Source organism: Molothrus ater, chromosome 3, assembly GCF_012460135.2.
Source record: "Molothrus ater isolate BHLD 08-10-18 breed brown headed cowbird chromosome 3, BPBGC_Mater_1.1, whole genome shotgun sequence".
Lineage (NCBI taxonomy): Eukaryota > Metazoa > Chordata > Aves > Passeriformes > Icteridae > Molothrus > Molothrus ater.
This window is the reverse complement of record NC_050480.2, coordinates 3,865,123-3,876,482: the sequence shown is the minus strand read 5'-3', so window position 1 is coordinate 3,876,482 and position 11,360 is coordinate 3,865,123. Positions and strand designations below refer to the sequence as shown.

The 11,360-nt window shown below is 47.9% G+C and overlaps 1 protein-coding gene across 3 annotated transcripts in view; it reads left to right on the top strand.

Annotated features, from left to right (window-relative positions):
- Positions 1-4,986: 4,986 nt before the first annotated feature.
- Positions 4,987-11,360, top strand: part of CCDC85A (coiled-coil domain containing 85A) — a 72,789-nt gene continuing 66,415 nt past the window's right edge. For 2 of the 3 annotated variants that reach the window (XM_036380577.1, XM_036380576.1), the window contains exons 1-2: positions 5,458-5,758; positions 8,248-9,163. In XM_036380577.1, coding sequence (XP_036236470.1) covers positions 5,540-5,758; positions 8,248-9,163 — 1,135 coding nt within the window. In that variant the 5' untranslated portion in view covers positions 5,458-5,539. Of the gene's footprint in view, positions 5,759-8,247; positions 9,164-11,360 lie in introns of all 3 variants that reach the window. The other variant, XM_036380578.2, reaches the window with a different exon arrangement.

Below are 11,360 nucleotides of genomic sequence, written 5' to 3'. Positions count from 1 at the left end.
GATGCCTTTAAGTTATTGTCTCAGGGATGTTTTGTGCTGAGTTGGAAAGGTGCCTGTTGCCATATTTGATGTTTCTCTGAGGATCAGCCATCAGCCCACTTGTTTAACCTTGGGCAGTTCTGAAGCATGTTCATTTCCATGAACCTCACTGAGATGAACAGGCAGCTTCAGGAGCATGGGCCAACACCTGCAGAAGCAATTCCCTGTCAGTTTGAGTGGCAGTACCTTTTCCTGGCTCAGGAAAAGGTTTTTTCCTTGCTCACCTCCTGTGAGTAATCCCTGACTTGGGGATCCTGGGTTTGTCCTGGAGGAGGCACACACAAGTGTGCAATTGAAATAAAAGGCAAAGTGCCTACGTGAGACCTTCCAGGAGTTTTCATTCTATTACACATTCCAAGTGGGAGCTGCAAGTCTGGCTGGGCCACAGGCACTGCCTAAGCTTGAGCAGGACATTCTCATTCTCATTCTCATTCTCTCCTCTGGGACATTTTGGTGGCTGCCTGACTCAGGGTGTGTTTAGTCTGCTCCAAATGCAGGCTTCTGTCAGCGGGGATGGACCTGCTCCATCTCCATCCTTGGCCTTGTGTGTTCCTTCCACCTCCCTTGCATCCCACACAGCTTCTGTGAGCCAGATCAGTGCAGTCATCCACGGGAAAACCAGTTATTATTCAGAAGTGGTAGATTTTAACATTATTCTTTCATTGACTCACAAAGCTGATCCAGCTTACCTCACACTTGCATGGTTGCTGGACTATAAGGAAGGTGTAGGTGGCAGCAGGAAGAAGTTCACAGAAAACTTTGCTTTGTGAGAATTTCTGGATTTTGAAATATGGAGGTAAACTTCTCAACAATTTCAAGAAGAAAAAGCTTTTTATGCAGTTAGTTTTCTTACAGAATAGATAGAAACTATTTACTACGAGTAATTAAGGGGTTTAAGTTGCGACTTCTGAAGTTTTAAAAACCTCAATGATTAATTCAAGCTGAGCTTCCCCCCTCTCTTCAGACTATTATTTTGAAAACATTTTTTTTTCTAGATTTCTTTTACATTTTCTCCTAGTTGGAAATACATGAACTTTTTTCTCTCTCAAAAGTATTTCTGGGATGAGAAAAGTGCATTTTGCCTGGTTTGATTTGCTCAGAGTTGGCCATCTACTTTCACCTGGGGTCAGCTCAGGAGCAAAGGACAAGGATTCCATCTGTAAAGGCTTTGAACACAAAGGTGCCTGCAGTGAAGGATTTTGTTTGGGGCCAGCTTTAGCTGGATGGCATTATCCATAATATCCTTTGTGCAGTGGCAGTGGGCATGCAGTGAGGTAGGAAATACAGTGTGGATGGCCTGGTGTCAGACTATTAAGTTTCATATGCACCAACACTCTGAACACTGCTGGAGACTCCATTAGGAGCAGTTGATCTGTATTGGACTGTAAAATGCATTATCTAGTTTATGCTGCACAGAGCCTACAGGAGTGGCAGACAGGCTGGGAAGTGAATCCTGTGATGGGAGGAGCTGGAGGAGGAGTGAATGGATCCTGTGGCCAGGAAGTGCTGGCACAGCTGGCACTGACAGCAGGGATCTGGTTTTTGTGACCAAGGGACCCTCTTTGGGTGTCAAGGACTGATAGGAAGCGTTGAGGTGGGGTCCACCTGGCCAAATGAGGCAAAGGCATTTTGGCAAAGCTGCTGAGGAGATCTTTAACCTCGGGATGGACAGAGGGGGCTGGTGACAGTGACACCAGTGAGGGAATAATGGCCAGACTGGCAGGCAGGAGATGCATGGCTGGGGTGTGCCATGGTGCAGAGACACTCTGTAGGGCCAGGATGGGAAGGTGGGGAAGGGGAACTCTCTCCTTGCTTAGGAATGGAAGGTGTGGAGCTCTGCCCAGGGAGCAGGGAAGGGACAGCCTGTGCTGGAGAGCAGCTGATGTTGGGGATGCTGTGTTGGGTGTCAGCTACAGACACATGACTGATGGGAACAGCATCTAGAAGCAACTATAACTAAAATTACTTGAACTTTTCATTTTTAAAGTTCTCTCCACTTCCTTCCAATTTGGGAATGACATTTTTCAAGTCTGAACTCCTCTCAAAACTATTTTTGGAAGGTCTGAACAAAAACAGTTTAGCCATCTTTGTGTAAAATGACTGCTAGGCAAGTACTTGGCTATGACATATTTTTGGCAGAGAGCTATTGAACAGCTTTAGGGCCTCATTGGAAATGTCCAAGAGTTTAAAATCATCAGATAATTATTATTGGTTATTATAATCCTTAGAGACTCCACCCAGCAGTCAGGAATGTAAAGCACTGGAGGGTCTGCAGACAGCAATGAAAAGCAAATCCTTGAGGATTTGCCAGAGAAATTTTCCAGCAACAATTCCTTGGTATCTGCATGTCCAGGCATGAGCAGGACACAGCAGTGAAAATGTTACTGAGCTGGCAAAGCATGGGCAGCTATGGAGCTTTAATTGGCTGTGGATCCACACTGCTGCTGGCATTGGCACCTGGTGTGAAGGAACTGGGGGATGGACAGGGGCTGCAGCAATCCCAGCACTGCAGTCTCCAAACTCATTTACCCAGACTCTCCATTTCTGGCTGTGTATAAGAATTATTCAGGGGAGTATTGCAAAAATGCAGCTTGGATGTGAAAAGCAGAGTGTTTGTTTTGGGGCAGTTGTTGTTCTCACCACTGAGGTAAAGCCCAGGAGTAGGGAAGTTCTTGGCATTTGGGCTGTCTGAAAGGAAAGTTTTAAACCTAAAGGAGATGGGAGTAATTATGTTGCACTTCCCACTCTGGTTTTGATCCTGTTACACCAGCAAGAGTGAATGTGAAATTAGATGCTCTCCTTATAGAAACGTTCCAGATTAGTTTCACTTGATACACTTTTGCTTTCATTATTAGAGCTACATTTGTCCCAGACCTTTGAAGTTTGAACTACTTCCAGTGTCCATGCTCCATGAATTCCTCCATCTCACTGGGGCCTGTAAAATAACACTGTGCCTCCTGAAGACACAAATGTGGAGGTGCTTTGTGTTTGTGGGGAACACGGTGTCCCCTGGAGCTGTTCCTCTCAGATCTGTGCTTTCCACGGCTCCTCCTGATCAAAGCTGGGAAATGCTGCTCCAGAGAAATATTGGTAACGTTGAGGCAGGTGGATACTCTTCCCTGAAGCTTTTGGATTAAAAAGTTCTTGGGCATTTTTCAGTTAACTGTTTATTTCATGGATGGAAATTAATTTTAACTTTTAAAAATCTGACATCATGTGACCTTTCAACTCATACACTGCTGAATTAGAAGAAGAAAAGCCTTTATTTACTGCTGCCAAGCTGTTCTTTTTCAGCTGCATTAAAATGAAATATATTTGGGCATAAAAGATGACAACTCCTTTTCATGGCCTCTTACTGTATTTTTGCTGTGGCTGGTCAGATGCTTTTATCTCAAGCTTTGTTCTTTGCAGTGGAAAAAAAAAATCAGAGGATTTAAGAGAGTGATAGAGTTTGCAGAGAAAATAAAATTTTCACACAAGACTTGGTGCTGCTCAAGAAATGGGATTTCATGCTCTGTGCTTGGTTGGAGCTCTTGTTGACAGTGATGGGCTTTGGGGTTCCTCCTGCAGGCCCCCTCCTGTGGCACAGGTATTCCTTGGAATAGGGGCAGAGGATCCTGAGCAGCAGGCTGAACCTGTGGGGGCAGCTCAAGTGGGATTCCCACTTGATGGAACCAGAGTGTCTGGCATGTGCTTGTGAGGCTGGAGGCACCTGGAAAATGGATCAGCTGAAAGAACATCTCTTCATGACAGTTGGGAAGGGAAAACATGGAGGACTTGAGTGGGGAAAAGTCCGAGTGTAGCCCACGGTGGATAGGAGCAGGAGAATTTTATTGTGGTCAAGTACAGCTGGCAGTTCAGGGAGAGGATTAGCAGTAAGAACAAAGGAACAGTGTTTGTTTAACCATTTGAGCAGCAACTTTTAAACAGGACTAAGAGCAGAAAATAATCCTTGGGCTGGGCCTCTGGCATTGGCAGGGAAATGCCAAGGGAGCCGGCTGGGACAGTGACGTGGGACAGGTTCTGCAGCTGCCTGTGCAGAGCCAGCTACAGCCCTGTGATCTGCCAGTGCTGGCATTAACTACTTCAATTTTCCTCTCAAGAGCTAGAAATCTTCTTTAATACTACATAATTCTAAAATTGCAGAACTGGAGGGAGGAAGGGCCCATTAAGCGAGGCAGCCTCCTCTGCCCGCAGGGGGGTTGTTCAGGGTGAACTTTGTGATTGAAAAATAGGGATTCAACCAATTACTCATCTAATAGTTTCAGTTCATCCACCTCTGCCTCTGAGATCTGCCGTCTCATCTTTCTTTGTAAGCAGCATGAATGGATTATCAAGTTTCATTCTCAAATCATCTGCAAGGCAGATTTTATGCAGAGTCTTTGTATCTCTAAGCGAATTGGGGAATGTGAGTCTCTTGCTACACTGCAGTTGAATATTCTTAGGGAAGGTGTACAAGCAGCCCAAGCCCAATTCCTGTGAGGGGTTTAGCTCACGACCTCCAGCCGGAGTAAGGAGCTGCCCCCAGGCTCGGTGCGAGCTGCGCTGAGCCGGGGCGGCGCTGCCCGCCGGTGATGTAATGTGTGTGACCTCCCGCCAGCCGCGCTGCTGGAGGCACCGGCGCCTGCGTTTGTGCCTCCATTCGCCGGCGCGCGGCGGTCACCGGCCGGGAGGGCCGGGACGCTGCCGCAGGTGTGTCCGTCCCTCGGGTGTGTCCGTCCGTCCGTCCCTCGGGTGTGTCCGTCCGTCCCGGCGGCCGCCCCGGGATGGTCCCGGCCGCGCTGGCGGGCATCGGCCGGCAGGGGGCGCCCGCCAGCCGCGCGGGGCCCGCGCCGCCCCCGCCCGCACGTGGCGTGCGCCCCGCTGAAAAGCCGCGAGCGGCCCCGCGCCCGCCACTGGCGCCGGCAGCGCCCGCTCCGCTCCGTCCCTCCCGCTCATCCCCGCTGCTCATCCCCGCTGCTCATCCCCGCTGCTCATCCCCGCTGCTCATCCCCGCTGCTCGTTCCCGCTCCGCCGCGGCCGCCCGGCCCGCTCTGCCCACCGCCATGGTGCGCGGCATCGGCACTTCGCATCCTCCCCTGCATCCCGCAGCCCGGGGGCGGCGGGTACCGTGAGAGCCACCGCGCATCCCTGGCGCTGCGGCGAGGAGCGGGCGCACGCAGCTGGCGCTGACCTGTTGCAAGAGCTGGGCTGGACTCGGGGATCTTTTTGTCTAGGTCTTTTTTTCTTTTTTTTTTTTTATCTTCTCGACGGGGGAAGTTTGCTCCCCAGCCTGTGGCCCGGCTTCCTCCACACCCTTTCCTCCTCCTTTTCCTCCTTTTTTCCAGAATCCGCTGCCTGGGGCCAGAAGAGGTCTCCCTCGTTCCCCCCGGCCCAGCGCTGGAGCTGGGGGCACCCCGCGGGCTCCGGGCTCGCCCTTTCCCCCGGCGGCGGCGGCGGCGGGGCGGCCCCGGGAGCGCGGGGAGGCTCCGCGAGTGCCCCTGGCTGCCGGGCCGCCACCATGTCCAAAGTGGCGGCGGAAAGTTGCGGAGCAGCCCCGGCCGAGGACTTGTCCAAGGTGTCGGACGAGGAGCTGCTGAAGTGGAGCAAGGAGGAGCTGATCCGCAGCCTCCGCCGCGCCGAGGCCGAGAAGATGAGCGCGATGCTGGACCACAGCAACCTCATCCGCGAGGTGAACCGCCGCCTCCAGCTCCACCTCGGCGAGATCCGCGGCTTGAAGGTAGCGGGGTGGGCAGGGTGGGAGCCCTGAAGTTTGTGCGGTGTCTCCCGCCGGGAGCAATCTCGCCAGCTGGATGGTCTGGGAGGAGCCGCTCCCGAGAGAAGTGGATGAGGATCGGGCTGAAAAGCGTTTGATCCCGCTTAATAATCAAAGCGCCCGGCTAAGGGATGGGCAGCTATTCATTCGGCAGGCTGTGGGGCACGGCTGGTTTATGCTCTGCCCCGGTATTCTTTTGGGTAGATAAAAACGCTGAAGTCTTGTCAGCTTTGTGTTAGAGTTCCTTCGTTGTGAGTGAGGTGAAATGATCCTGCCTGAAGTGCACAGAAAGAAGGGTTTCTGTAGCTCACGCTGTTTTCTATCACTATTTTCAGACAGACTTAGTCTGTCTGGTAGGCTGCTGGAGAGAGCTGGTCGTTTCCAGGATGCAGAGCAGCCTGTGGCAGGTGATGGCAAACCCTTGGGCTCGGGTTTGGGATGGTCAGAACCAATCCCTAATGTCTGAAAAGACATCTGGTAACGCATCTCTGATCAGACCATTCTTAGTCGTGTGCTCCTGCAGGCTGCAGTCAGAGGCAGACCAAGTCTGTAGTGGCTTATCCACTCTTAATTTCACTCTCTTGGTGGATGAGAAGCTTAGTCCCTAATGCCTCCTTTCTGCTTCTGAGGACTGGGAAGAAAGTGTTGCTATTTACAGAGCAATACCTGGCTTGTGGATTATAGACCTAGAAAGTTGCCTTTGAGTAGGCAGGACTACAGAGCATTTTCTGGCTTACAGCTCTGAGAATTTTCAGGAAATTCCTTCAGTGAGGTGAGGTTGGAGGGAAGCAGAGAAGAGACAGAGATGCAGTGTGGGCTTTTGAATTATTACAGGAAGTGCATTAGGAGAGAGTTCTTCACTTGTAGAATGGCTTGAAATGACAGAATTATTGAGAAAATGTCTTTGATAATAGCATGGCATGAAATAAATAGCTCGTGGGGAAGATAGTTCCTGCCTCTCAAGTTTTTCTGTTCTGCAAAGGATGTGTGTCCCTGTGGTGGTGTCTGAGGGTAAAAAAGACCCACCCATGGTAGCACTGAGTAAAACTGAAGTTCATATTTTAAGTGTAACTTCAGTCACGGCAATAGTAACTTTCTCCCAGTTATGTGCAAAAGTATTTCTGCAGCTTCCAGATAACTGACCAAACACACTTCAGGTGGGTAGGACAGAGTCACAAATTCCTCTCTCAATTCCAAACTCCTTAAGTCTTGTTTGACTTCCTCCTTTTGTTCAGATGCCTCAGCTGGAGCTTTCAGAAAGAATCTGGGAAAAGGAGATTTTTTGAGCCCTGTGTTGGTGTCTGGGAATCTCCCTCCTCTGCTCCATGAGTAAGAATGCCCAGCTGGATGGGTGTCTCCTGCTTCCTCACTGAGGAATTGTGCACTTCCACAACTTTTTTTATTCCACTGTGGGATCATTACAAACATCTCTTGCTAGCAGAGGTTTTTAAGGATGCCTTAAAGCCTCATTGAGATTCTTTTCCATTGTCAAGTACAGGTTGAAATTGTTAAAATTCCAAATTATTTGAGGCAAAAATCAGACAAACACAGGTGCATGCATGCACCTAAATCCAGTGAAGTTACAAAAGCTTCCTTCCTTAGGAAACTGTGCTGAAATGGTGTTTCCATAAGACTGACTTTTTAACAACTTTGGCTAATCTCTGGCTGTGATGTTGTACATAAGGAATGGATATGTAGATGATGGGAGAAAGAGAAATATGGTCACAAGACCAAAATACAAGAATAAAATACTGAAAATGCTTTTATTCTGCTGTAGTAATACCTTGAAGATTTTTACTTCAGAGCATTTGCTTCAGACTGTTCCTCACTTAGGGAAGGGCATAGAATCATGTACTTCATTTTGTTAAGGGTGAAAGAAAAATCTGTTTAAGCAGATTATTTCATTTCAGAGTGGTTGAAGCAGTCCTGGTTAAGTGATAACCGACAAGGCTTTTTATGCCAATCAGAAACAAAATCCAACAAACCCCTCTCTTTAAAAAATCTCTAAAATATCTTTATATGTGACTATGCTTTAGGGAGTATAAATGTTAATAATTAATAATTTAAGAGAGATTACAATTTGTGATGTACCTTGCACTTTTATTTAGCAATAACTCGCAGGTGAATATTTCTCAGGGGAGCAAGATCATCATGAGAGCACTTACAATCTTTGCTCAATTTGGGAGCTAAATTACTCTGATATTTAGCATGAAAATTAATTAAGCACCTGAAACTTCTCTGCTGTATCAGGGATTAGAAATTAGCTCCAAGCTAAGGGAAGTTTTTGCTGGACAGCAGCTTTGCTTGCTCAAAGCATGGGGCTGTTCCAACGTGCCAGATCTACACATGCAATTATTTATGCCTCACTGGAGTGCTTAAACACGAGTCTGCAGTAACAGTTTAACATCAATTCCTTTAGACAGCCCTCTGCCATGATGATCTTTCTTTTAAAGGACATCAACCAGAAGCTGCAGGAAGATAACCAGGAGCTGAGGGACCTCTGCTGCTTCCTGGATGACGACCGGCAGAAGGGCAAGAGGGTGTCCCGCGAGTGGCAGCGGCTGGGCAGGTACAGCGCCAGCGTCATGCACAAGGAGGTGGCCCTGTACCTGCAGAAGCTGAAAGAGCTGGAAGTGAGGCAGGAAGAAGTGGTTAAGGAGAACCTGGAGCTGAAGGAGTTGTGTGTGTTGCTGGATGAGGAGAAGAGTGGAGGAGCAGGCAGCCGGAGCTCCATCGACAGCCAGATCAGCCTGTGCCAGCTGACTGCCACCAGCGCCTACATCAGAGATGTCGGGGACGGCAGCAGCACCTCCAGCACGGGCAGCACAGACAGCCCAGACCATCACAAACACCACCCAAGCACCAGTCCAGAGCACCTGCAGAAACCTCGGGGGGAAGGGAGCCCTGAGCATCAGAAACACAGGAGTATCAGCCCGGAGCACCTGCAGAAGCCCAGGAGTTCTGGCAGTCCTGATCACCACCTGAAAGGGCCGAGCCCTGAGCATCACAAAACCATTGTCAAAGTACCTGAACCACAAAAGCACAGCAGCAGCAGCCCAGAAACTATCCCAAAGCACGTTTTGAGTAGTAGTCCTGAACACTTTCAAAAGCAGAGGCCTGGTGGTAGCCCTGAGCACCAAAAGCACAGCGGTGGCAGCCCAGATCACCTGCAGAAGCACACGCCCAGTGGAAGTACAGAGCACCTGCACAAGGTGAGGGGTACGAGCCCAGAGCATCTCAAACAACACTTTGGAGGGAGCCCAGAGCACCTCAAACACCTCAGCGGAGGCAGCAGAGAAGGGACCCTCAGGAGACAAGTGACAGATGAGCTGTCCCCTCACCACAGGAGTTTGTACAACGGAATGAATGGTGGGTCAATGCTTGCAAAAGCTCCCTTTGAAAATTGCTAAGGTAGTTTTGGTGTTATTCCAGCTATTTCTGCAGCAGGAATGATGTTTGGTGTGAAATGAAAGGCAATGAGTCTGGTGTTACCATTATTCCTGTAGCAGGTGATTTCATTGGAGTACATGTTTGTCCATCCAGCAGGTGTGGGGTGGATTAAAGAAGTAGGGGGAAAATGCATTTTGAATGTTGGTGTAGGGTATCAAGGAGAAGATCTCAGCCCTGAGCCTGCTCTGTGGTTGGTAGATGTGAACTGTTTGTCCCTAGGTGCATTTGTGTTTGCCTAAGAGAGGAATTGCATTATGTTTCTTGTCCTGCTTATATCTGAGTCAGCAGAGTGGAGGTGAGTGTCTCCAATTTCTTTCCACCTTCCTAATCTGCTTTGTCTGTAGCTTTAAAGATTTTAAAATTTCCTGTTTATTGATTGAAGGCTTCTTTTATCCTTATCCATAAACTTTGGAAAAGACCCCAGATGAAGAGTAGGCTCAATAGAAATGAATCTGATAGCTCCGTTCAAAGCCTTGAGTTTGCATATTTTTAATCATAACAAATTAAAAATTTAGGAAGATCAAGAAGGGGTTTCTTTGCTGTTCTTATTGCTGCCTTTTAGAGAGGTTTCCAATGAACATGCCTAGTTTTTAAGTGCAGTGTGTCCTGCCTGATGGAAATAAATGATTTGTCTTAGGAGAGTCACAATGTAAGTATCTTGTTATTTTGAAAGCTACAAAGTTCAACTGCTGTGGAAATCACTCCTTTTAGACTTAGCAGAATTCCTATAGCCTGCTACTTTTTATTTCTTCCATGTGCTTTGGGGTGTTCTCATGAAGGCAATTAGTGTCCTAGTTGAAAACCCTTTTCTCAGACCTTTACACTTAGCTTTGAAATCCAGCTCTGCAGAAAGTGATGATTTTGCCTCAGCAAATTGTCTTGGATGGAGCTCCAGTGTTTCCATGTCACAAGCAGCTGTGAGAAGCTGTGTTGGCATCAGTGGAAGTGGCCCCTTGTTGGATCTGCTTGTGAGATGGGTGCTGTCTCTTCAGCCTTTGTCACACTGGGCCAGTGACCCGTTGGGATTAACTTGCACAATGCCTTCAGTTAGCCCCTTTCTGCAGGGGCAAATCCACGTTGTTTTCAGTGAAATGTGTATTTTTGACAGGGCTGACCAGCCCCAACATGGTAAGTGTAGAGACTCCTGTTTCTAAAGACTTGGAAATGATTAAAAAGGTGAGTGTGTGACAAATATGTGAAGATGTGCAGCACAGAAGTTATTCAAGGTGGTCTTACACAACTCCCATTAAATGCTGTATTTTTCTCCATTCAGATTTTTGTGTTTACTATTGACCTTCTGTAAGCAGCACAAAGTATGGAACCAGACTTCCTAAAAATGACTTGTTTCTTGCACCCATGATGTTCATCAGTCCACCACAGTTTATGCAGGAAGGTGATCCAAGGTTTTAAGTATTTATTTTTAAAATTCACTTACAGGGGAAGGAAGATATGGGTTTTCTGCTACCAGCACTGTAGGCTTTCTGTTTGTTTTGGGGATTTTTTCCCCCCCAAGTAGCCTTGTTAAGAACCATTTCCCTAACAGTGCAGTGAAAGCAGTTGTTACTTTACTCCTGAGTTGACTGGCATCCATTGTGCAGCATATTTCAGCTGTCAAAAGATTGGACTCAGGCCACAAGGTGCTGGAGAGGGCAGCTGGTGCTCTGGGAGGCTCTTTATTGACTTTAATCAGAGCTTTGCCTGCCCTGTGCTTTATAGAAGCACTTCTACAGAAAAGTCCTCTTTGGTTTGACAACTTCTCTCACCAGAAAGTTGTCAAACCTCTCTTCTTTCATATTTGTATAATTTGTTGCAAGCTTGAGGTTTAAGTCTGACATCTGTCTGACCTTGATCAAACTTGGTAAGACTCTTGACAGCTCTGCTGTGAAGAAAAGGCTTTAAACTTCAGGGAAATACTTGGTCTTCACAGCAAGGCTGGATCCTTTTGGGTATTTTGTGTTCTGATTTTGTCAGCTACTGTAAAGTTGTGGGGAACTTAAGTTAATAAGGAAGTGCTAGAAGAGCTGGTCATTATAAATTGTTATTGTTGTGAAAATAATGTGTAAATCTGAATTTGGCTGTTCTGTGTGTACCTGACCCTGCCAGCTGAGTGTAGGCA